The sequence below is a fragment of the Zingiber officinale genome, chromosome 8A, assembly GCF_018446385.1.
Source record: "Zingiber officinale cultivar Zhangliang chromosome 8A, Zo_v1.1, whole genome shotgun sequence".
NCBI classification, from domain to species: Eukaryota; Viridiplantae; Streptophyta; class Magnoliopsida; order Zingiberales; family Zingiberaceae; genus Zingiber; species Zingiber officinale.
In genome coordinates, this window is record NC_056000.1 from 14,562,384 (window position 1) to 14,589,239 (window position 26,856).

Consider the following 26,856-nt stretch of genomic DNA (forward strand, 5'->3'; position numbering starts at 1 on the left):
AATAGCAAAGGTCTTGTTCTTTTATTCAGTCAGTATAAAAGGAACTTATCTTAAATGGTCCTGCTCAATACACTCAGAGTGTACTAGTGTAATTTTATAGTTAAGATAAACTAATACCAAATTACACTATGCCTATTACAATGGTTTGTTCCTTTCCATCTTAGTCGTGAGCTACTGTTTATAATTTATAAGGAATTGATAACATGATCTTCTATGTGTGACACCACACACCATGTTATCTACAATATAAATTAATTAAACAACTACACTTAGCATATAAATATAGACATTTGACCAATGTGATTCTTTTATTTCAAAATAAATATTTATAAAAAACTAGGCTTTTAGTATACACTCTAACAGTAACAATCTTCTTAGCAACTATCGCTCAATGTGTTTGCTGTCGCACGAACCAATTTCTCTAAGTATGGATTGGATGTTCTAATATGGTCTTTGTGACTAACTCTCAAATATTCTATGTGTTGGCGCTGAGAATTCCATTCTGTGTAAATCCCTTATACAAAAATTTATACGAGCACAGAACCTTTCCTAGCAACCCACATTCTCGATCAGACATGTGTTTGATCAATCAAACAAGTTCTTGATTGATCAAAATGCACCTTGATCGAAGCACAAGATCGCTGGCCTCTTGAATTGGTATTAAAAATCGATACGCAAAATCGATACAAAGAAAAATGAAACTAGATACACATTGGAATTAAAGAACTAGTTGTACCTTTCTTCATAGCTAAAGACCTCAAGATCTTCTGCCGTATTCCTCTCCTCTTCTTGGACGTCGTGTGGGCGACGATCTACCAAGACAACACCACCCTCTTTTCTTCTCTTCCAAAACTATCGGCCACAAAAGAGTCGCTAGGATGGTGCACCTTTTAATATCCTTCTCTTCTTCTTCCTCTTCTTCCTCTTCTTGCTTTTCTTGCTCTTCTTCCCTTTCTTCAAGCTGCCGCCCACAAGTGGATGGGAAGGGGCGCCAACCACCAAGTGAGAAGGGGCCGCCGGCCACCAAGGGAGAAGGGGGGAATAAAGGCGCCGACCCTAAGCAAGGAGAAGGAGAGGGAAAGGGGGGAGGAGAGTAGGTTTGTGCCGCCGGCCCTAGGAGGAGGAGAGGGGGTGGCAACCACAAGGAGAGAAGAGATTATGGAGAATAAGAAAGTTAGGTTTTAGGGGGCCACATCCTATTCCTTTTTATAGACTTACCGTCAGTTACAAGGAAAGAAAAATTAACAAAATTTTGTTTAGAAAAAATCTAAACAAATTTTGTTAAAACAAACCAAGTTAAATTAAACTAAACTAAGTTAATCCAAACAAAGTTAAGTTAAATCAAATCAAGTTAAGTTAAACCAAACCAAGTTAAATTAAACCAACCAAGTTAAGTTAAACCAAACCCGATTATGGATGGGTGGATGCGAGACTTTATACATAAAGGCTACAACAGGGACCGATAGAAGGAATTGGTTTTGGCCTCCTGATGGACTTGAGCTTCCTGTGTTCGACCCGAACACCCAACTCAAGTTCATCAATAATAACTCATATCACTAAAGGGTTATTATTGAACTACCGCACCAATCTCATATTACAATATGGGCTCCTTCTTATCATGAGTGTGTTAATCTCCCTGTGTTTAAGATATCGTATGCCCGTTAATTAAATATGTTACTGACAACTCATTTAATTAACATCTGACTCCAAGAGTAGTATCACTCAACTTTATTATCATGTCGGACTAAGTCCACCTGCAGAGTTTACATGATAATCCTTATGAGCTCCTCAAGGGGACATCATCAACCTAAATAAATAGGACACAGTTTCCCTTTATAATCAATAACACACCATATAAATGGTATTATCTCCCAACTTATCGGTCCTATTGATTTAATGAATAAATCTCACTCATTGATAAGTTAAAGAAATAAATACTAAGTATATGTGTTTGTTATTATATCGGGATTAAGAGTACGCACATCCATAATAATAGAGTTCCTGTTCTTTTATATAGTCAGTATAAATCGAACAACCTCAAATGGTCCTGCTCAATATACACATAGTGTACTAGTGTAATTATATAGTCAAGACAAACTAATATCAAATTACACTACAACCGTTCCAATGGTTTGTCCCTATCCATCTTGGTTGTGAGCTACTATTTATAATTTATAAGAAACCGATAACATGATCTTCTGTGTGTCACCACACACCATGTTATCTACAATATAAATTAAATAGACAACTACATCGACATATATACAAATATAAAATGCAGACATTTAACCAAAGTAATTCTCATTTCAAAATATCTCAAAAACATATATTCATACAAAAGTTAGACTTATAGTATACATCCCAACACTATATGACTTATTTAGTCTTTGTGAGTTACCTGAATGAACTAGTCTTAGTGACTTACCTTAGACGAGTGAGAGATGTAGCAAATAGGAACGTGCCCACGTTGCCCACTACTTTTAATGGAAAAGTTCATTATACCCCTACGTTATTTTCCCTTTATAAGGGGTGCGTCCAAAGATAATTCACGAAGGTGGAGAAAGAGACAACGAGAGAGGAAGAAGAACATCTGAGGCGGTGGAATTTGATTCATGGAATTGAGGAGAGCTTTTCGATTTTATGATCGTTCTTTCGACAGTAAGTCCTGCCATCGCCGATTGCATATTTATGGGAAATTACTACAAGTATTTAATTGTTTTATACAATTAATAGATATATAATTCCTACAACAACACCCCGCTCCACTGTTCTGTTGCTTGGCATGTCTTGCGCATATGTCACACCTGTTTATTTGTCAAGTCTATCTCTTGTAAGAATTGGGGTTGGACAATATCCCGCACACTACCAACACTCACTGTCAGTCCGTTGCTTGGTATGTCTTGTGTACATGCCAATCCACTGCCCAACTTCTTCACTATTAGCATGTTGTGCACCCACGCACATATCTAATATGCTGGATCAAAGAAGCAGTATCTAATTCTTATGTCTAGCCGTGCCACCAAATTAGCAGATGGTCATATGTAATAATTTATTAAAATCCCTTGAAATATGATTATATTTTTTAGCCGATTCATCGAACTAAAAGTAGACTCTATACAGATTTGTGTCTCGCCCTGCCGTACACAAATGAGTCAAATCCAACTCATAAACACGTATCATTTTGAAAAAAAAAAAAACACTGCAAGATCCTTTGGTTATCTCTATCTAGGAATGATAATAAGACGAGTAGATAGATTTGTCAGTCTCATCTCACCCTCAAATTTCATCCTCATCTTTATCCTCGTTCTCATTCCTATTTTTTCAAATTCAGAGAATCACCGAACCTTAATCATCGAGATCAAATCAACATCCCAACCCATCCTCACTTTCATCCTTAAATTAATTTAATATTATTATTTTACTATTAATACTAATATTAATATCAGTAATAATAATAATTTTATTATTAATATTTAAAAAAATGTTAATATCAAATCTACACCTATCCTCACTTTCATCCTTAAATTAATTTATTATTATTATTATTTTACTATTAATACTAATATTAATATCAGTATTAATAATAATTTTATTATTAATATTTAAAAAAATGTTAATATCAAATCTACACCTATCCTCACTTTCATCCTTAAATTAATTTATTATTATTATTATTTTATTATTAATACTAATATTAATATCAGTATTAATAATAATTTTATTATTAATATTTTAAAAAAATGTTAATGTTAATATTAATATTTTTAAAAATAATATTATTATAATAATTATATTATTATTATTATTATTTTCGAGACGAATTTGAAGATGGGAATAATATTTCCATATCCGTCCTGAATTCATCCAATCTCCAAAAAAAAATCTCTAAATGCATCCCCATTCTAAAATAAATTGAAGATTCCCGTTCTCATTTCAAATTTTTCCCAGGCAACTCGAAATTGACGGGAAAAATTAACATCCCTGTCTCTATTAGTTAGAAAGATGTAACTTCTCCCCACTTACCCGACTGATTTTTAATAATTTAAAATATATATAAAGATTTTTTTTCAGAAAAAGTCTTACGTCATCGGGGCTAAGAATTCTTCTAGATGTCCAATATAATATGATTTAGTTTAGTTTTGTTTAGTTTTATTAAAAAAAAGAAATTGGTAAAGCAAAGCGTGAACATCAAGAAAATGAAAAAAAAAAAAAGTGTATAAGCAAATTGCCAATTGGAGTGAATTATTGGATCCAGATCCAAGAAGGGGGAACTGGGTCGTCGTCGTCATCGTCATCGCAATTAATTCCGGTGGAGTCTGTTTTCTTGTTTGGTTTCTTGATTGATTCTTCCGCCTATAAACAAACAAACGCCCCTTCCGTTTTGCCCTTGTCTCTAGCTTTTCCCCTCTTCCTCTCCTCGTTTGATTCTGCTGTGTTGAAAAAGAATTGATCTTTTTTCTTCTTCTTCTTCTTCTTAGAATGTCTGCCATGGTCGAGAACGAGCTCATACCGGGGCTCCCGGAGGAGGTCGCCCGCGAATGCCTCATCCGCCTTCCGATCGAGGCCCTCCGCGCCGCACAGGACGTCTGCAGGCACTGGAGGCGCGTCGTCGCGTCCCCGCCCTTTCACCGCCTCCGCAGGGCCGCTGGACTCGCCCGACCTGTCATCGTCTTCGTTCAGTCCGACCCCGCCTCCACCCCCGCCAGCAAGCACTCCTTTCCTTCCCCTCTTTTTTACCGTCTGGTCGTGTTCGAGCCGGCCACCGACGCCTGGACTTCGCCCCCGATGATCCCCGGCCGTCCCCACGGCCTCCCGCTCTTCTGCCAGCTGGCCGCCGTCGGGCGGGAGCTGGTGGTGATTGGCGGGTGGGACCCCCGCACCTGGGCTGCTACCGACGAGGTCCACGTCTACGGCTTGGTGTCCGGCGTCTGGCGCCGCGGGGCGCGGATGCCTGGCCCGCGGCGTTCCTTCTTCGCCTGCGCCGCCGCCGAGGCGGAGGGGCGGTGGTTAGTGTTCGTGGCCGGCGGGCACGACGAGAGCAAGAACGCGCTGCGGTCCGCGCTGGTCTACGACGTGGCGGCGGACGCGTGGACGCAACTGCCGGACATGGCGCGGCCGCGCGACGAGTGCAAGGGATTCTTCTCTGGCGGTGCGTTCCGCGTCCTCGGGGGTTACCCGACTGAGGCGCAAGGTCAGTTCTCGCAGACCGTCGAGGCGTTCGATGTGGCCACCTGGCGGTGGGCGGCAGAAGGGGACTCGGCGCTGGAGGAGGCGGCCAACCCGCGGACGCGGACATGTGTGGTGTCCGAGAAAGGGAAAATTTACATGTGCCGGGAAGGAAGGGAAGTGGAGATGATGGAGGAAGGCGGCAGATCGGGGTGGGGGAGGGTGGCGGAGCTGCCGCGGGAAATTAGGGCAGCTCTGCACATGGTGGCGTGGGAAAGGGGGCTGATGGTGCTGGGTTCAGGGGCCCGCGGCGGGCCCCAGATGGCGTACGTTCTTGAATCGGGCTGTGAGGATGAGGAGGGGACCAGGACGTGGCACGAGGTGGCGGTGCCGAGGGAGTACTCGGGCCATGTCCAAGCTCTGTGCAGCTTCGAAGTCTAGAAGCTCTCCGAATCACCACCAGACTGGAATTGGACCAGGGTCTTGCTCCTGCTTCAATCAAGCTTTGTGAAAATACCAAAAAAAAAAACATGTAAATTTTATTTGCGTATTAATGGATTTTGGATTTTGCTACTTTTTTACTTGAAATTATACCTATGATTACTGCGATGATTATAAAATTTCATGACAACGGCGATTGTCCAGCTAAAGCAGCATTGCTTAACGATGTCAGCAGGGGAATAAACATGAAAGATTAAAGGATTACGCTAAGCTTGTACAGATAAGACTGCAAATAACTACGAGCAATGGCAATTTAATTATATTTAAGATGATGGCGAAGTCTCGAGTCTCACAAAGTACATTGACAACAACAAGATGTCTGCAAGAGTACGATGCTTGTCTGGGAGCCCAGCAAACGACCATTGAATATGATCTACTAAAGGCACAAAAAAAAAAAAAAACTCAAGTGAAGGTCTCTTTACAGCTATAGAATCTAATTTTGATTTAATCCCAGCCGGCTGAAACTGCATTTAGATTTTCCACTTCCTTTCCAAATAGGAAGACCAATAGCCAGCTAAAATTCAGTGTTCTTCCTCAACATCATCACCGTCATCAAGTTGATCTTACTTTTCTTGATTTCCAATTCCTAAATCATGAAAAAAAAATGGCAAATATAACTTGCGATGTACCTTGTGATCATCAGGATATCAACTACATATGGAACTTCATCACCATCAGGATAGACCACCGCTGCAAAGGAATGTGAACGTCGTGAGCATCATCCATTAGAAGAGTGTCAATATCAGCAACAATGGAAGGGCTTAACCTTCTTAGGATGAACAATTGTTTGAGAGGAATAGCGACAGTGGGCGCATTTAATAGCTTTTGCTTTTAGGGAATAGAGTCAACTACACAGAAACAAAGAAAGCCCGGCCCCCTTATATCGGTGCATTTTTGCAGTTCAATTAATCCAGCCATAAACCTTCTAAGGTTCCTTGGTAAACTAAATGAACAATTAGTTAAATATAATCTCATTCCGATTTGGAAAACAAAACTACTTTATTTACACATTCCGAAAATGATCTCCAATAAAACTCTGCATCAGACTCCAATTTAGCTAATTATTTACACTAATAACTTGAGCTTTAACACCGGAGACAAATTATATATCTTCTCCTATTTGGTCGCTTAAGATTGCCATTACTCTGTCTCCTTGGTATCCGATAGATCTTGCCCCCCGGTTGGTTGATCGGTCGGTCGATCGAGCTACCTTTCGGTCAATCGGAGAGACTATGCTCATGCCAGCAAAGGAGCATCAACACGCAACGGCGCAGGATGTACAAGCGGGTCTTTTGATGCTTCACCGTGGAGAGGCACCGCCGCCGGAGTCCGGCCGAAGCAGCCATGTAGCACCGGAGATACCAGACCCCAGAACAGAGGACCAACAGGGGTTACGTTGTGTGCAGGTGAGAGGAGGAGTTGGGGCATGTTAACTTAAAAAGGTTAATTACTGACCTCATTCCAAATGATTGCGATTAATTAATCTAATCTTGCCGTCATCATGTTGATATTCAATCATAATTTTGTTGTTTGGCGTTATTGTGTGATTAGGACAAGGATGGCATAGTCGAGATTATGCCACACCACATTCGATAATTAAATAGGTATCGACGTGCATCCCAGTAGGCAAATGTACGTTGTGCGTGCTAATTAATTGATTGGAAGTGGTTCAGAGATCAAAGTTAGGTTATGGCGATTTGTTTAATTAACCCGGAGAAATTTATTTGTTAATCACGAGATAATAATCCGGATGCGATGGCAATTGAGTTTTTTTTCCATCCCAAATGAAAGAAGGGAGACAAAATATGAACGACAAGGATAATAATAGATATCAGCGTTTGAAGTCATTTTGCCACGAAAGATAATACGGCATTTTACTCAACCTGTCAACCTCATTAGTAGTTACTTAAAGTACCCAACTTTCATAATTTAAAAAACACGTACGGCATTTCCAGTCTATCCTTCTTCCTTTTTTACGCGTTTAAATTTTTCTTCCCCCATTCAAATTTTTATTAATTTCAACTTATACTGCCAAATTTATATCTAATTCATTAGGAAGGTTAGCAGGACTATATCGAATTTAATTCGAAGTGATTCAGAATTTTTTAAGTCGTCAATCAATTTTATATGGACATAATAATTTTTAAATCACTTTAAAGTAAAATTAATATATTTTGATAAGCCTTTTTAATATAACTATGCCTTTAAATTTGAATTGCATAAATTGAGATCATTCAATTTTTTAACTTGTAAAGATTTAATAAAATTTATTATAAACTTATTATAAGATTAGGATGATGATACTCACTAATCAATACAATCAATAAATTCCTATAAGTAACATGATTAAAAAAATATTAAATTTTAAATTTTTTAATGGTATAGATTCATTAGTCAATTTCATCCTAAATTGATTAATAAATTTAGAGAACTTTAAATTATCTAAATCAAAATCAATATATTTCTATAAGCTTTTTTTAATATATCCATATACTTTTATATCTGAATTTAAATTTAGAATAGTAAATTTTTGAGCGGATGAGGAAAAATTAAACATGGAAAGGAAATTGGTATAATAGAAATGTAATACAGATTTATGAAATTATGAAAATTAAATACGTCTAGGGGTAATACTGAAATTTTTCATGTAGTTCAGACAAATGTGGAAGATAATAATATACAATTATTGTCCGGCTTAAATATTTTAGTGATCAGATAAGGATTAACAGGGATGATGACGTTGCACTAATTAATTGTGTGAGAATAAGTCAAATGGGATTATTAAAATAGAGGCGTTCGTAATATTTCGGACTTTTCTTAGATTATGTTTACTTAAGAAATTGATGGTGAAAAAAAATCCTTAGGAAAAGATAGGGAGAGAGAAAAGAAAAGGCTTGCACGAAAGGAAAGGAGTGAAAGAGATGAAAAAGCAAATTAAAATAAAGAGAATATCTCGGAGTGGATACGATCCTGATTGGAAATGGACGGTTCAGAAATGTCGATTTGATAGTTCGGGATGATTCTTAATTTTAATTATCTTAGATGATTATAGTATGTGGTTCAAAATTATCAGTTCATGGTCGGTTTATCATGATCATGGTTTATGGTTGATGTACGATTTCTCACGGTTCGTCGTGATTAAAAATTATTATACTAAAAAAATTAAAAATTATAATAAAATAAAAACTTACATTTATTTAAATTATCTACATATCCTATTAGGGTGTAAGGTAATCAAAACTAATATAGTTCTCTTACCTTTTTATCTTATGAAGTAGTATTGTTACTCACTTTTATTTTTCGTTATCGTGTTATTTGTTCATTTGGTATCAAATTCTTTGACTTCATCATCTAAAAATTGTATTCCTTTACTTCTTTTTTCAGTTCTAATCCAATCATCTAGTAATACTTGGGCTTCCAATAAATCAGAAGATAAAGTTGATTGTCGTTCATCCAATACATTACCACCGGTACTAAACATATGTTCCACAACAACTGTTGACACTAGACAAATTAAAATTTCTTTGACGATATATTATAGAGAGGATGGAAGAGCTTTGAATCTTCTGTAACTACCACTTTAGGATATTAAAATTTATTTCGCTATCTATTTTATTAAAATCAAAATAAGTAATAAAATAATTCTTAAATTCTTATATAGACTTAAAGATTTTCATGAGCATTCCATACATTCTTTTAATAAAATTCATGATTTTATAAGTTTTAAATTACTATTAGTATTTTGTGTTTTAGAAATATTAGGTTGGATTACATATTTTTGTATTATATTTTTTATAAATATCATCTAAATAATTTCTAATATGATATACAACATTATTTATATGCAACATTATTTAGATAAGGAGAAGAGGAATCTTTAAATAAAATTAAAATATCATAATACAAATCTAACGTTTTGTAAAACTTCTAATTGATATGGAAAAAATATTTTTCATAATTCATTTTCCTTGCTAGTACACCATTCTCGGGGTTGACTCATCGGTGAACAAGAGCGGTTGATCGCTGTCATTGGCACCACGTTGAGGTAGTGATTGAGGAGGGGTCTGGAACACCTGAGGATGCACACAGACCCGACATTTACTACTCAGAAGCTCAACTCATAAGTAATTTGAGAAAGAGAAATAGTAGAAAAGGCTTGCAAGACTTAGATTCAAATGATGTTGCCCCTTTTCTTTCGCCTTTTATCCTGCTGTTGATGACCTTTTGTCTTCTCTGGTTTTAATGTTGGTGGTAATTGCAGTCAGATAGAATATTTTATTTTGGCTTCGTCCTCATGTTTAATGAAGTTGCATTACCTGTGGGGAGAAGTATTCTATTTTACTACTCGCTCGACCTTTCCTCTTTTTAATACATTCACGATGCATTAACTAATATTTATGTAGTGCTTCCGAATTTAGCAGGGCATCGGAACACCGAGACAGCTTGGCTTACAGCTAGTTGAGCAAGAGGTACGTTTTCGATCAGTTATAATATTCTCACGGATCATAGTATTGTTAGTATTAGTTCTAATACTAATTATAAAATGATTATAAATAACTATTTTTTATCATATTTTATTATTAATAAAGGTAAAATTAGTTATTATATTTATTTCAATTAAGTATCAAATAAATAAATATAATAATGTCCTAAAGTAGGAGGTTCTAATCTACAACATATCAATTGATTAAATTGATAGTGAGATATTATAGATATACATAGAACAATACTCTAACTATTTCAAGTTAAATATTAATATGTAAGGGCAATATTAATGCATTGAGACTAGCATATAGATCAACGGATGACTTAATCTCACAAGTCATGGATATGAGATATCGAGTTGACACATGAGTATATATTAGATAATATATACTGAATGACTCGCCATGAGAATATTTCATGGATCGTTATATGAGTGTCATAAATATTCTCATGTGACTATTGGTATGAATAGTCCTTAGACCTGAAGTGATTACGGTTCTCTACATAAGGCATTGTATACTTTGGTATCGGTAAACGTCACTTGTAACAAGGTAGACTATAAAGTCGATCACTAGGTATGCAATAAGTTATGCGTAGAGATGTGAGTGAAGTAGATGAGATCTATCCCTTCTATATGATGGAAGCGATATCTATTGGCCTCTTAATTAGTAGGACACAAGAAAGTATAGTCATGCTCAAATGAGTCAATATGAGATATTGAGCTTATTTAATTGAGTGTGTATACTTAGAGATCAAGAAACTCAAAGATTGATAAGAGGATGATATGATCTATGCCTCATTGATCAATCTAGATATCAAGAATAGAAAGACCAAGTATACAAGATAATAGCCATGGAAATGTTAAGTCAGATCTCGACATTCTCGTCACTTGGGAAGTAATGATGTCTTGCTAGATGCCACTAATTGTTTATGTATCTAAAATGTTGATTTGGATATATTGCTAACGTTACAAGAACCTATTGGGTCACACACAAAGAACAAGTTGATTTGGAGATGAATTCATATGATGAATCATTAGATTAAATCTAATCCGAATTAGACTCATTGAGTTAGACTCAATTTGATCCAATTATTGGATTGAGTCTAATTTGAATTATATTCATGGAGTGAATGGAGACTGATGTTCATGGAATCAATATGGATTGATTAGGTTCAATGAGTTAGACTCATTAGGTGAACTTGAATTCATCAAGGAATATAAATGATCAATTTTAAACCATTGGATTGAATGATCAATTTTGAACTATTGGATTGAAGAGAGGAAGACCAAAGGGTAAAACCCTTTGATATTCATTAGATGGATATAAATATGATTTATGAATGGAATTTTCATTAGATGAAAACTTATTGTGTCCATTGAGATTCCTCCTCCTCATCTTGTTCCTCCTTATCTTGGCCGAAACATCCTTGGTGGTTGCAAGCACAACCAAAGGTTGTTTCTTTCTCCACTTCGTGAATTTGTGAGACAATGAAGGCTTGTTCGTGTGGATATCGTAGAGGCATGGACATATGATCGTGCTGAGATCTTAGCTGTCGGGAGATCGAGTGCATGAATCAAAGGTATAACCCTCTAATCAAACTTAGTATATAATAGTTTTTCCTTTACATAGATATTCTAGAGTGATGTGGATATGTCTTAAAAGTAGAGGAGAAATTAGGAGAGGGAGGAGGAGCATTTGAGTCTTTTCACTGTTTAAGGATGGAAACAAAAAGGGATGTACTGTTCACGTGAGGGAGGTTGGTGTTTTTTTTCCGCCGCCAGGGGACTTCATGAAGGGCTCTCCATCACCCTCTGCTCCGCTCCTCGTCACTGCCGGTGGTCGCTCCTCTCCTTTCCTTCTCCTCGACGCCATCTCCTCCTCTCCTCTTGGTTTTCTCCGCTGCCACCACATCCAAAGGAGGTGCTTATTGGAGAAGGCAGCCACCAGGAAGAGGGAGGAGACCACTTTCACCACCCCCGACGTCGGTCACATTCGACGCTAGCAGCTCTCTCATTCCCTCTTTCTCACATCCGTCGACAGCTCAAACGCCTCTCCTCTCACTGGCAGTCCCAGTGAAAGCCACCGCCTCCTCCCTTCTCCACATCGACGTTGCCAAGGAACACTGTCGCCTCCTCCTACAACCCGACACCGCCCAGAAACATCGCCGCCGTCTAACACACGCAGGCACACACCTCTGTCGCCTCTCACGCCGGCTTCTCGTCGCCTCCTCCTCAGTCGAGGAGGCTGGTGCCGAGCTATCCCTCTTCTCCTCTCCTCCTCTCTCATCCGGCGTACGACGCTGCATCCAGTGGCTGCCATCGCAGCTGGCCACCAAGACGCACCTTGCCGTCGTCTCCCGTCATGAGGGTAGTAGCTCCCTTTTCAGTGCTGCCGCAGAGGCTTGCAGCCACCATGCGCTACAGCCACCTTTGACGGCAGCCTCCATGTGCCGACATTCCATGTTTGCAGTCCATGCATCGACTTCGCCTTGATTCTGATTATGTTTTACTATTGTGTTCCGACCCCTGTGTCGATCCAGTTTGTGTGTCGTATCCCGAGCTGCAGTCGTAATGCACCTTGCTATTGTGTTCTGGCCTTTGTGTCGTTAATGTAGCCCGGTCTGCATGCAGATCTCATATCCCGGCCTGTGCGTCAATATCCTATCTCGATATACATGCCGATGTCATATCCCGGCCTACGTGCTGAGGTTGCATCTGATTTTATGCCATCGTGTCCGACTCCACGTCGTCAGATCCAGCTCTCCAACCTGTTCAGATTCATTTACTATTTCGGATCATGACACTTCGATCAGCATCCGAACTTACTCACCAATCCACCCAAGGGTGCCCCCGTGGGCCAGGGTACGTTTTCCATTCTTATTCTATGTGCATTTCATTATTATATGTCTTAGTCTGTTACTTATATATTTGTTAGATCTACCTCGAGCATCGAGGTACCAGGGACCAGGGTGACCCGGTCGTTGGCTGCAGGTAGTGTTAACGAGAGGACTTCTAACGACTTGGTCAACATAGAAGTCATCTCAGCATACCCCTTTCCGTGACGTCGCGATTCAGTCAACATTCCATCCACCTCACCATACGATCCATCTGACTCAGATTCCAAACATGATCAATTTAGCGCTGTATGTGGGAAGCTTCTCCACCTGTTCTGGAACGTGAAGATGGACGACGTTGGAAGATTCTCTGCCATTATCACAGTCTCGTAGGATCCTGACGAACATATTATCTTCTACCCTCACTCCACGAGTATTCGGGAGTCGAGAGATTGAGTTAGAGTTTTAGCTGTCCGACAGGTTAGTTTTTTCATTATATTTTTTAGCTGACTCCACGGGTATTTGGGAGTCAAGGGACCAAGACAAACCCTTAGCTGGTTGGCACAACTCCTCGATCAGGTATGTTACAGGCTCTACTCCCTTTTTACGGTTATAGGATCTGCTATAACTCCCTGATAAAAGAGTAAAATCCTAGTTCCTTGATCAAAGACTAGGGTCTTTGATCTTTGATCGGACACTAGGGGCCCAGCTCCTCGATCATACATTAGGGGCCCAAGTCCTTGATCAGACACTAGGGACACCGCTTCCCGATCAGTGACTCGCAGTATAGCTTTCCGATCAAGATCTAGGGGTCTTGCTCTTTGATTATAGGCTAGGGGTCTTACTCTCCGATCAGAGACCAGGGGTCCATCTCCCCGATCAAATGTGTTATAGGCTCTGCACCCTTCACCATGGGACTCTGCATCCTCTTACTGCTATAGGTGCAACACTCTATTACTACTATATGCTCTGCACCCTCCATCTGTGGGGTTTTGCATCCTCTTACGTCTACAGGTTCTGCTCCATTCCCCCTACGGTACTCTGCTTTCTTCTATTATTACGGGTTCTGCTCCCTTATATTGCTATGGGCTTCACTCTCTTTGACGGTCAGGGCTCAGATTATTATCTTCTCCTCTGGCTCCACAATTATTCGAGAGTTGAGAGACCAAGATAGATCCTCAGTCGGTCGACACCACTCCATGATCAGGTATGATAAAGGCTCTCCTCCCTCATATTGCTACGGGCTCCACTTCTAAGGACTTCAGGGCTTCACCTCCCCCATTTGTGGTCGAGCTATCTGTTATAGTGTATACTAAAAGCCTAGCTTTTGTAAATATTTATTTTGAAATAAAGAATCACATTGGCCGAATGTCTACATTTATATGAAGTGTAGTTGTTCAATTAATTTATATTGTAGATAACATGGTGTATGGTATCACACACAGAAGATCGTGTTATCAATTTCTTATAAATTATAAACATTAGCTCACGACTAAGATGGAAAGGAACAAACCATTGGAATAGTCGTAGTGCAATTTAGTATTAGTTTATCTTAACTATAAAATTACACTAGTACACTCTGAGTATTGAGCAGGACCATTTAAGGTAAGTTCTTTTTATACTGACTGAATAAAAAAATAAGACCTTTGTTATTATGGAAGTGTGTGCTCTTAATCCTGATATAATAACAAGCACATATATCTAGTATTTATTTCTTTGACTTATCAATGGGTGAGATTTAGTTCGATAAATCAAGAGGCCGATAAGTTGGGAAATGATATTATTTATAGTGTGTGTTGTTGATTATAGAAGGAAACTGTGTCCTAGTTATCTAGGTTGATAATGTCCCCAAGACGAGCTCATAAGGATTGTCATGTAAACCCTGCAGGTGGACTTAGTCTGACATGATAATAAGGTTGACTGGTACTACTTTTGGAGCTAGATATTAATTAAGTGAGTTGTCAGTAACTCATTTAATTAGTAGACATTCGATATCTTAAACACATGGAGATTAACACACTCATGATAAGAAGGAGCCCATATAGTAATATGGGATTGGTGCGGTAGTTCAATAATAACTCTTTGGTGGTATGAGTTATTATTGATGAACTCGAGTTGGGTGTTCGGGGCGAACACGGGAAGCTCAAGTTCATCGGGAGACCAAAACCAATTCTTCCTCTCGGTCCTTGTCATAGCCTCTTATTTATAAAGTGGTATACCCACCCATACCCACCTTCTTACCCACCTTAAGGTGGCCGGCCAACCCTAGCTTGGAGCCCAAGCTAGGGCCAACCAAACCAAGGTGTGAGGTGGCCGACCCTAGCTTGAACCCAAGCTTGGTGTGGTCGGCCACAATAAATTAAAAGAATTTTATTTTTTAAAATCTTTCTTATGTGGAAGTCATGGTTTTAAAAGAAAGTTTAAAATTTAAATATTTCCTTTTATAGCTTTCTACAAAAGATTAAGAGAAAAGTTTGATATCTTTCCTTATTTATAGTTAAAAGGAATATTTTAATTTTTGATAAAACCTTCCTTTTTTGTAACCATCCTCATGATTTTAAAATAGAGTTTTAAATTTTAAATCATTCCTTTTTTAGCTTACTACAAAAAGATTAAGAGAAAGATTTGATATCTTTCCTTATTTGTAGTTAAAAAGAAGATTTTAATTTTAAAGAAAACTTTCTTTTTTGTAAATCATCCACATATTTTAATAGAGAGATTTTAATTTATAAAAGTTTCCTTTTATAACCATCTATGAAGGAAATTTTTAAGAGAGCAATTTTTATTTTAAAAATTTTTGAAAATAAATTAGGAAGTTTTAATTTTACGTTTAAAACTTTCCTTATTTGGAAGACAAATTAGGAAGTTTTAATTTTACGTTTAAAACTTTCCTTATTTGGAAGACAATGAGGTGGCCGGCCATTAAGGGTTTAAAAGGAAATTTTTAATTAAATTTTCCTTCTTAAATATTGGCAAGGAATATAAGGAAGTTTTATTTATAAAACTTTCCTTATTTGCTAAAACCATGGAATATAAAAAAGAGGATAGAGGTGCCTCACTTTATAACATATCTTCTATATTTCTCTCTCTTTTCTTCCTTAGTGTGGCCGGCCCTAATCCTCTTCCCCTCTCTTCTTCTTGTGGCCGAACCTCATCTTCTTTTGGAGTTCTTGTGGTGGCCGGATCTTGCTTGGAGAAGGAGAGAAAGGAGACTTTGTTTCTAGCATCCCTTGGAGCTTGATGGTGGTGGCCGAATCTCATCTTCTCTTGGAGTTATTGTGGTGGCCGAAACTTGCTTGGAGAAGAAGAAAGCTTGGGTGAATTGTCATCTCAGTAGATCATCGCCCACACGACGTCCGAGATAAGAAGAGGAATATGACAGAAAATCATAAGGTCTATAAGCTATAAAAGGTATAACTAGTTATTAGTTTCCGCATCATAACTAGTTCATCTTTTTATTTAGATCTTGAAATACTGAACACAAGAGGATAATGAATCAAGGTAATCGAATTTATGTTTTCGATTTTGTGTTTCTTTTGTTTTTCGAACTTGTGATTCGATTGTTCTTTTTGGTTAAACCTATGGTTACTATAAGGAAATTAAATATTAAATTTCGTTGAAAGGCTTTGTCTAGGAAGTGGTGGATGCTCCCATACCCAAGAAGGTCTAGTGCCTCGCCATGTTTAACCTGGAAGCCGATTTATGAAATTAATATTTAATTTAATTTGTAACATGGGTGGATTTGGATCAATAATGTTAAGCATCGTTTGCGATCCAAGTCTAAACCTCTAAGAACAGATAAGTTAAATTTGGAATCAATAATGTTAAGTCTCGTTTGCGATTCCAAGTTTAATTTCTAAAGAACGCAAGAAGTTATTAGGAAAGGTTCAGAACTTGTACAAAATTTTTGTATAGGGGAACTGGTACGATATTCTGAGTAGCAACCAACACTATCGTCACTGGTCTCGGACCATAGTATCACCACCAGTCTCAGATCGGAGTATCGCTAACGATCTCTTGGTCGAGCTTCTAGACCAATTCTCGATAGAGCTTCTAGACCAACTCTCGGTCAAGCTTCCAGACCAATTCCCGATCGGGCTTCTAGACCAATTCTTGGTCGGGCTTCTAGACCAATTCCCAGTTGGACTTCCAGAGTACTTTTAGGTTAAGCTCTCACTCAAGAGCGAGTTATAAGCGAATAAGGCTCTCATGGCCAATAACCTCTCGGTCGGGCATAACGACTAGTCGGCCGGGTTATCTCCTTGATCAAGTGCTAGTCTCAATTGCTGCTCTATTTAACACTCATCGCCTAGTCAATATTCATCTCATTTATCGCTCACGCCTCATTCTTCACTCTGCCTGGCACTTATCATTCACGATTCACGCGCCGCTCTGCCTTGCACTTATCATTCGAGACTCACTCGCCGCTCTGCCTTGCGCTCATCGTTCGCGACTCACTCTCCGTTCTGCCTTGCACTCATCATTAGCGACTCACTCGCTACTCTGCCTTGCACTCAACGTTCACGTCTCACTCGCCGCTCTGCCATGCACCAGTCGCTCGTGTCTCATTCGTCGCTTTGCCCCGCATTTGCCGCCTAGTCGACACCTGGTTTTTTTACTTTTCAGTTGGCATTTGCATAATCGCCCGATAGCTCTGCTCATCATCGTCCAACCGTCTTCTTGATATCGCTTGGTCCCCTCGCATTCGATCGATTGCTTACTCGGCATACTCTCGGTACTATTTCTCGTCGCTCAATCAATATTACTTTCGTCACTTGCTCAACATCGCCATAGCTACTTGTTCGACGTTATACGACAAGCCCAGCGATCGGACTCTCCATTCAGGAGGGATTTCGCTTTTCATTTGGCTAGATCTAGTCAGTCGGACTTGCGCCTCCTTCGACAAGACTTAAAGGGGAGGCTTATGATGTGGATATGTCTTAAGGATAGAGGAGAAATTAGGAGAGGAAGGAGGGGCATTTGGGTCTTTTCACTGTTTAGGATCGGAAACAAAAAGGGATGCATTGTTCACGTGAGGGAGGTCGGTGTTTTTTTTCCACTGCCAAGGGACTTCACGAAGGGCTCTCCAACACCCTCCGCTCCTCGCCGCCGCTGGTGGTCGCTCCTCTCCTTTCCTTCTTCTCGACGCCATCTCCTCCTCTCCTCTTGGTTTTCTCCGTCGCCACCACGTCTAGAAGAGGTGCTCGTTGGAGAAGGCGGCCACTAGGAAGAGGGAGGAGACCACTTTCTCCACCCTTGGTGCCGATCACATCCGACGTCGGCAACTCTCTCTTTCCCTCTTTCTCACACCCATCGGCAGCCCAAATGCCTCTCCTCTCACCGGCAGTCCCAACGAAAGCCACCGCATCCTCCCTTCTCCATGCCGGCACCGCCAAGGAACACCATTGCCTCCTCCTACAAGCTGACGCCGCACAAAAACATCGCCGCCGTCTAACCCACGAGGGCGCACACCTCTGCCACCTCTCACGCTGGCTTCTCGTTGCCTCCTCCTCAGTCGAGGAGGCTGTCGCCGAGTTGTCCCTCTTCTCCTCTCCTCCTCTCTCATCCGGCGTACGCCGCTGCATCCAGCGGTTGCCATTGTAGCTGGCCACCAAGACACACCTTGCCGTCGTCTCCCGTCATGAGGGTAGCAGTTCCCTTTTCAGTGTCGCCGCAGGGGCTTGCATCCACCACGCGCTGCAGCCTCCTTCGTCGACAGCCTCCACGTGCCAGCATTCCATGTGTCGGCAGTCCACGCACCGACTTTGCCCCGATTCCGACTCTGTGTCAATGTTGTGTTCCGACCCCTGTGTCGATCCAATTTGTGTGTCGTATCCCGAGTTACAACCATAGTGCAACTCACTATTCACTACAACAAAAACATTAAAAGACAACGGTTAAAAACCGTTGTCATAGGCCCTTTAAAACCGTTGTAATTGGCAGTTTTGTTAAAAGTGGGAGGCTACGACAACGGTTTTAAACCGTTGTCTTTGAATGAAAAGACAATAGTTTTGCAACGGTTTTAAACTGTTATCTTTGAATGAAAAGACAACAGTTTAAAACCGTTGTTGCTTAAAGCATTTTTTTAACAATGCGAGTTTACAACCGTTTTTGGGGCTACGACAACGGTTTTTAACCGTTGTCTTTGAGGGTGATAGACAACAACGATTTTAAATCGTTGTCTTTTAAATTATTATCTTTTAATACTAATATATATCATATTTCAATATAAATATACAATAAAGAATCATAATCACAAAAGAAAGAATATTTTCCATATCAATGTCATTCAAAATGTTACTTATACAAGAATTACAATCACAAAAGAAAAAACATGTCTAATATTCAAATAAAATTTATTCCAATACAAATAAATAAATAAACTTCATTTACAACTAATGAACAATAGTCAAAAGATTAGAAACTTGTGATGGTGGTTCATGCCATGTAGGATTGCAAGTAATTATTGTTAACCCAAGTCTCATCACAATCTTTAACTTGTAGAATTTCATTGGACTCCTCTTTCTCACTTGTTGATTCTTCCATGTCACCCTTTTCCAACATTGTTGATCATCAATTCCATAATAAATCCAGTCTTCCCACACCAGCTCCATCAAAAAGTCCAATCTTTTCATCCCTTTGATAAGGCACCAGGAGATCTCGACATATAAAAAATGCACATGAATACTCATTTTCATTGGATTAGGAGTCTCCAATACAGAAGTTAAAAAATGCACATATGAAAATGCTCACCCTTGTTTTATCTCGTATAACAAATAGTAGAGTGGTCTTACGAGGACTAAACAGTCTCAGCATCACCTGTCATGAGGTAAACGAAAGCCACTAAGCAAAACTCAAATTAAAAGTATATGTAAAAAAGTTATTGTAAGATGGGAATAAGATTAAGATAGTGAAAGATAACCTGGAAGACTGTCTTTAAAAGAAGCTTGTTTGCCACTTGTTCTCAACCAATATCATCACACCACCTATATTATAGAGGCAAATGCTCACCCTTGTTCTAGACAAAGGTAGCGTTTGACACATAATGAAAATGAACTTACATGTTTATTAGGACTATATCAGAAACTGTTAATTTAAAATGAAATGGTTAAATTTTATTTGAACATGAGACATGTAATATAAAAAACTTTGAACTTAAAAGAAATGAAACGTAATTGATGTTTAATCGGGCCAAATTTCAAGATTGCATTAGTTGCATTAGTACCATCTCCTGAGAAAAGATATATAATCAGTTGCATTAGTACCATCTCCTGAGAAAAGATAACTAAGGAAAATAAGCATGCATGTTATATAGAAAATTCAGAAGACCACGTATTTTTGATTTAGAGCAAGTCTATATAAAACATGCACTATACATTACCCTCCAATGCAATTGCTGGCATGCCATGTAAATGACTTTCAACGGACTCTACATTTGAGGCAGCTTAAATTATCTGGAGTGCTTTTTCCTCAAGAATAGAATATTCCACTGTGCTCTAATGACTTCTCTTGCAGCTCCCAGCAACAATTTGTCATGCGATATGGATATCTTGCGTCCATGTTCGCGGTAAAGCTCCACAGCATACTGTCCATAGAGTAGCCAATCAACAGGAGCCACATTTACAATCTCCGCACAATTGAATCCAGAATGATATGCTCGTGGGAACGTGAGAACAAATTCTCCTTCATTTTGAACACAACGATATACAGGTACACCTTCCAACTGTAAAAGAGAAGGTCAAAATTATGTCACCTGATAAAAGAAGGATTAGTAAAAAGAGATATTCTTGCACAGAAACTAGATGTTTAAAAAGATTTTTAAGTTTTAATTTCATTAACAGATACATTTAAAATAAAACACGCTTATAACAGTGCATAAAAAGGAATGAATATTATCATAATAGGATTACAATAACCAAACATATACATACAAAATTGTGCAGCAAGTCTAGTTGTTCTTCAAACAAATCTGGCAGATTTTTTTTCATAGCTTCCTCTAATTTGTGTTTTGGCCTTTGTATTGTTATTGTAGCCTAGCTTGCGTGCCAATCTCATATCCCGATCTGCGAGCTGATATCCTATCTCGACCTGCGTGTCGATATCATATCCCGGCCTGCGTACCGAGGTCGCATCCGGTTTCGTGCCACCGCGTCCTGCTCCGCATCGTCAGATCCAGCTCTCCAACCTGTTCAGATTCATCTACTATTCTCTGGGTCATGACAACTTGATCAGCATCCTAACTTACTCACCGATCCATCCGAGGGTGCCCCCTAGGCCAGAGTACATTCTCCATTCTTATTCTATGTGCATTTCATTATTATACATCTTAATCTGTTACTTATATATTCGTTGGATCTGCCTCAAGCATCAGGATACCAGGGACCGGGGCGACCAGAGACCGGGGTGATCCGATCGTTGGCTGCAGGTAGCGTTGACCAGAGGACTTCTGAGGACTTGGTCAACATAGAAGTCATCTCAGCATACCCCCCGAGTGATATCATGATTCGGTCAACATGAAATCTCATCCGACGATCTATCTGACTCAAATTCCAGATAATATTATGGAGAATATCTAATAAATTTTTCACTACACTTTTCATATATTTAACACACTATATCCTTACAAGTAGCACATTATTCTCGAAGTACAGACCCATCTTCGATTGCTAGGTCCACGGACCTACGAGCTACTCGGGACTCTCCTTGGTGTTTTAACCGGTTGGTAGGTGAAAAGTATCACTTAGCCGGACATATTGCATTGGTCTTCGACCAAGCGAGCCCTTTGAGCTGAGTGACCAGCGGGTCCCGCTCGGGGAAATAATAGGTAATTAATGGCTGATTGATCAATTAAGTTGCTAACGGATCACAGATTCACTCCTTGAATTTTCATTTGACCTTGACTTGACTACCACATTACCCTCTATCTTGACTTTCATGCGACAAGTGGTTGTTGCCCTTAATTGCCACATCAGGTACTAATTTTTATTTAAAATTAATACTATATTAAAAAAAAATAAACCTAAATGAGAAGTAGGATGATAAAAATTGAAAAATTATTTGGTTACATCATTAAATACTTCTAAAATTTTACAAATATTACTATAAATATTTCATTATTATGAAAATAAATATATATTAGCATTATTAATATTATGTGAAAAAATGAACATAATAATTCTTTATATTGAACTAAATTTTATAATATGTTAAATTCTAACACAAAATTTTTTTAGGTCTCATTCTATTAATTTAATAAAATTTATCTTCTTGTTTCATTATAGATGAATGCAACTATAAATAGAAAATTATATTTCTAATTAGTTTAATATGATTTTTTAAAATTCTTAATTTATGTTGAATACATAAATTTAAAACATGACAAATACAATGAATATGAAAAAATAAACTACTAATAATATGTTACATATAAATTTAAGTCCTTCAATAGGGCTGTAAATGAGTTGAGCTGAGTTTTTGGGTGTTCAAGCTTATATGATAAGATAACCGAGCCGAGTTTAAAATGAACCAAGCTTTTGAAATGAGTGTTCAAGCTTGGCTTGGTTTATTTTTTATGAGCTTGAGCTTGTTTAAAGCTTGGCTTGAGTTTGGTTCGTTTAGATGCTATCAAGCTCTCAATTCATGCTTAGGTTCGAGCTTGGCTTGAGCTTGGTTCGTTTAGATGTTATCAAGCTCTTAATTCAAGTTTGTTTGATTGTTTGAAACTTTTTATTGTTTAATTGGTTATTAAGATTGATAATTTAAATTTATTTATTTATTTTATTTTATTATTTATTTAGTATATTGAAAAGAGTTTTATTAATAAATATGGTTCGTGAACATTGTTCACGAACGTTGTTCACGAACATTGTTTACAAACGTTAACGAGCTGAACACATATGTGTTCAAGCTTGTTTGTTTAGCTTAACGAGCTGTTCAAGCTTATTTGTTTAATTAATCTTATATATATTGAACGAACATAAACAAGCTCTTACCAAGCCGAACACCAAGTTTGTTCACGAACGCTTGATTCATTTACAGCCCTATCATTCAATACTAGCAGTATTAGAACTAGCATCATCAATTAATATTGAAAATATTTTATCATCTATATTTTCTAAAATTAAATATAATAATTACAAGATATTGTAAGCATTATGTGATTCATTAAAAACTTTATAAGCTAATAATTTTTTTTTAGATATTCTTGAGTTATCGATCCGATGATAAGTCATACCCATATATGAATCTGTTTACCCATCATCACTCGAGATATCGGAACATAAATAAACTTTATTATTTAATTTGCAATTAATTTTTTCCTTTTGTTTTACTATTCTTTTAATTATGTTTGGAAGTGTAGTTCTAGTAATACATTTAGCAGATATATTAAAAGATTCTATAAAAAATCTTCAAAAGTGCGTTTAGATCCAAAACTAAATGAAAGATGTTCCATAAAAATAAATCTAGCTAATGATTCTCTTAATTTATTATCAAAATATAAAAATAAACTAGAATTACTACTTCGCTGAGTAGAAAATCTAAATAATTATGTTTGAGAATATGGTCAATTCCAAATTCCATTGGGTGCTTTACTTTTACGTGTCGTTTCAATGACCCATAGTTGACGTTGGCTTGAAATTTATAGGAAACATTATAGTGTTTACATTTTGCACACAATTCTTCCGATGAAAGTGTGATCTTATCAAAATGTTTAGTAAAAATAGAAGATTTTAAAGGAGAAACTTCCTGAACCTTAGAAGTAATTGTACCAATTCTTCTTTGTGTTTTGGATTTACTATTTCCTCCTCCTTGCCTCAGATCGAGATGATAAACCTCCTCGCTCTTGACCTTGTTCTTACCCTCGGCCTCCTTCCATTATAGCCGAAACTCGGAAGAGGAAGTTGAAAGTGTGGAGAATTAGAGTCGAAAGTATGCATAGATTGCGGAATTGAAAACAAGAGTAGAGAAAATGTGTGTGAATAATGAAATGATCTCTCTATTTATGGAGTTTAGAGAGTAACCAAGGCTAAATCGTATTCGTAGCCATTGAAAAAAAAACGCTGAAATGATCTCAACTATTGAATTTTTTTTAAAAAATCCTTTTTTTTTTCATCCCAACGGCTAGAACTTTCAACGGTAATGAACTATTAGTTCTAACAGTCTAAAACGAAAAAAAATTGAATCGTCAGTTCGAATTAATTGCCGATGGGAATTTTTTGAAGGGGATGAATCAAAACTTTGTCCACAAGTAACTGACTCATTGACCCGGTTCCAGATCCAAATCCGGATTTGATTTAGACTCGCTCTGGGGTCAGACCTATCTCAAAGGTTGCTCACATGCAGCCGACTAGGTTAGGCTGAAATATTTAGATGGGAAAGGGACATTTTAACAATTTTAAAATTAAACAAATCGAAACCAAAAAAGAAAAACAAATAGAAAAAATAAATAGGAAAACTTAAGGGCCATGTGTCCTTCTATTGGGCTGTACTTGCGAGTTGGGCTTTGAACGGTGCGAACGACTGATCGTGTTTCCTCTTGAGCTCCTTGATTAAATCCAACTTAAATTTGCCTTAAAGAGAGATTTTAGCCCCAGTCCCCAGATCAGACGACGTAAAGCATACATCAACAGGAAGGATAAATGTTGGTTACAAATAGAACTTAGAGAAAAACAAGTCGAATAGAATTATTTTATTCATCTTTAGAACATATCAAAGTCTAGTATTATGGCTCAAAATTCATATGGAAATGTTTGCTCATATGGAAAACGCTTTGGAATCGAATGGGCGAACAGGAAAGGCAGCTCCTCTTCTGGATTATTAAAAAAAAAAATTATGGTGGGTCAATTGAGATCGAGAAAGACTGCGTTGTCGAGTTTGCATTGGAAACTGAAGGAGCCCCTGTTGACTCAGAGGGCAACGTGCGGTCCACAAGGAACATTTGCGTTTCCGGCGGCTCGACCACCGCGACGTACTCCTGGAGCATGGCCACCACTGTTGCCATGCTCGGCCTTAGCTCCGGTTTGTCCTGTATGCACCACAGGGCTACGTACACCAACCTCCTCACCTCCTCCTCCTCCACCTGCTCCCCCGCGCGCAGCCTCTCGTCCACCGCCTCCATCACCTTCCCCTCCCGCACCTTCTCGCTCGCGTTCTTGGGGAAGTAAGACCACCGCCTGCCCTCGGCGTCGCCGTCGTGCTCGCTGAACCGCGCGTTACGCCTCCCACCCACCAGCTCCAGCAGCACCATTCCGTAGCTGTACACGTCGCATTTCTCGGAGATGCCGGCGCCGACGAACCACTCAGGCGCCAAGTACCCACTAGTGCCCCGCAGCGTCGTCACCACCTTGCTCGCGTCGGCGTCCATCAGCCTCGATATGCCGAAGTCGGTGACGTGCGCCCGGAACCCTTCGTCGAGGAGGATGTTTTCCGGTTTGACGTCGAGGTGGAGGACTCTGACGCGGCAGTCGTGGTGGAGGTATGCGAGCGCCTTGGCAACGTCGACGGCGACTCGGTACCTGCGAGACCAGGGAAGGCAGCGCCCGCTCCCTGGGAAGATCCACGACTCGAGCGATCCATTCTCGTAGAACTTGTAGACGAGGAAACGGCGGCAGCGCTTTGGGGCAAAGCAGTATCCGATGACCGTGACAAGATTGACGTGCTGCGCGCTCAAGATGCTGGTGATCTCACTGCGGAATTCCTTGTCCCCGCGCGCTTCGCCTCCCTCGATTCGCTTCACGGCGACGGGAATGTCGGCGCCGCCCCCAAGGCACCCCTTGAAGACCGAGCCAGAGCCACCTCGGCCGATAGGAGTCCGGAAGTCCTGCGTGGCGGCCTTGAGCTCGTGGTACCGGAATCGTCGCGGTAGACCGATGACTTCTTTATAAAAGGTAGAATCCAATAAAGCCACATCTTCTCCTTCCTCCTCATCGGAAGATAACAGATCTCGCTCGCGTCGAATTCTCACAGCTTTCGCACCCTCAGATACCGCCCAAGAGGCGAGGGCGAGGGTCAAAGCGAGGTCGACCGACGAGGTAGTATAGAAGACCACCGGACAGCGGCTCAAGCACGAGACCGCGACGATGGCCAGGAGGGCCACGGCGGCGAGGACGACGAGGGTCACTTCAGCGACGCCGATGACTCGGTGGCTCAGGAAGAGCAGACGGGCGCAGGACCAGCCGAGGACCACGAAGAGCACAGCGGCGTCGATGCTCCCAGTGAGGAAGAAGGCGGTGGAGCGGTGGAGGATGAGCCACAGGAGGAGGAGAAGAAAGAGCTGGAAGATGATCACGGCAGCGGTGATGAGCCTCAGCTTGACGTCCGCCATGATCTCCACTAGCGTAAAAACTTGAATAGATCAAGAGAAAACGAAGAACAAAAAAATCTAAATCATGCGAACACATTCATTTATTAATACAACCACCGGTTCATCTGGTGAAGCAGAGATGCCAGCGAACAATTCCCGGTGGCGCATGTGTTTGAAAAAACAAAAAACAAAAATCATACCAGCCTTATAAATTAATATCATAATTTATATTATTTCACGTAATTAAGGATGGTTTCTGAGAAATGTCCGGATGAAAATAACTTCTTTTTACTTAAAAAATAAATAAATATAAGGACAGTTCTGGAGGAGGATAGATCATCTGGTCCATAATTTACGGATTAGGGATGGTTCATTATTGTAGACTCTTAATTTGAATGGATCCTATCAACTTAAGGTGGGTTCCATCCAGATTAATGATCCTCAGTGGACCATCCCCTGATCCGTAAATTACGGATCAGAAGATCTAATCTAACTATTGATTTAGATGAAGTCCATCTTTAAATTAATAGGTCCATCTAAATTAAAAATCTATAATAATAAATCAT

General features: G+C 39.3%; 2 protein-coding genes and 2 long non-coding RNA genes across 5 annotated transcripts; 1 reads left to right on the forward strand and 3 right to left on the reverse strand.

The window, feature by feature from the left end:
* The first annotated feature begins 4,173 nt into the window (after positions 1–4,173).
* Positions 4,174–5,739, forward strand: LOC122012643 (F-box/kelch-repeat protein At1g15670-like). 2 transcript variants are annotated; one of them, XM_042569247.1, is made up of 2 exons: positions 4,174–4,309; positions 4,479–5,739. In XM_042569247.1, the coding sequence occupies exon 2, from the start codon at positions 4,480–4,482 to the stop codon at positions 5,605–5,607; it is 1,128 nt and encodes a 375-aa protein (XP_042425181.1). In that variant the 5' UTR covers positions 4,174–4,309; position 4,479; the 3' UTR covers positions 5,608–5,739. The 2 variants fall into 2 exon arrangements, with proteins under 2 accessions (XP_042425181.1, XP_042425182.1); XM_042569248.1 differs by having other exon boundaries at positions 4,280–4,389.
* Positions 4,745–7,069, reverse strand: LOC122012644. Its single transcript, XR_006120285.1, has 2 exons — positions 6,434–7,069; positions 4,745–6,357 (listed from the first exon to the last, which is right to left on the reverse strand). It is a non-coding gene; the product is annotated as an uncharacterized LOC122012644 (long non-coding RNA).
* A 12,307-nt stretch (positions 7,070–19,376) lies between these two features.
* Positions 19,377–19,931, reverse strand: LOC122012899. Its single transcript, XR_006120342.1, has 3 exons — positions 19,910–19,931; positions 19,741–19,806; positions 19,377–19,646 (listed from the first exon to the last, which is right to left on the reverse strand). It is a non-coding gene; the product is annotated as an uncharacterized LOC122012899 (long non-coding RNA).
* A 4,803-nt stretch (positions 19,932–24,734) lies between these two features.
* LOC122011373 (probable receptor-like protein kinase At5g20050) lies at positions 24,735–26,450 on the reverse strand. Its single transcript, XM_042567756.1, has 2 exons — positions 26,408–26,450; positions 24,735–26,319 (listed from the first exon to the last, which is right to left on the reverse strand). Exon 2 carries the CDS (start codon positions 26,309–26,311, stop codon positions 24,818–24,820), a length of 1,494 nt encoding a protein of 497 aa, XP_042423690.1. The 5' UTR covers positions 26,312–26,319; positions 26,408–26,450; the 3' UTR covers positions 24,735–24,817.
* Between the last annotated feature and the right edge of the window lie 406 nt (positions 26,451–26,856).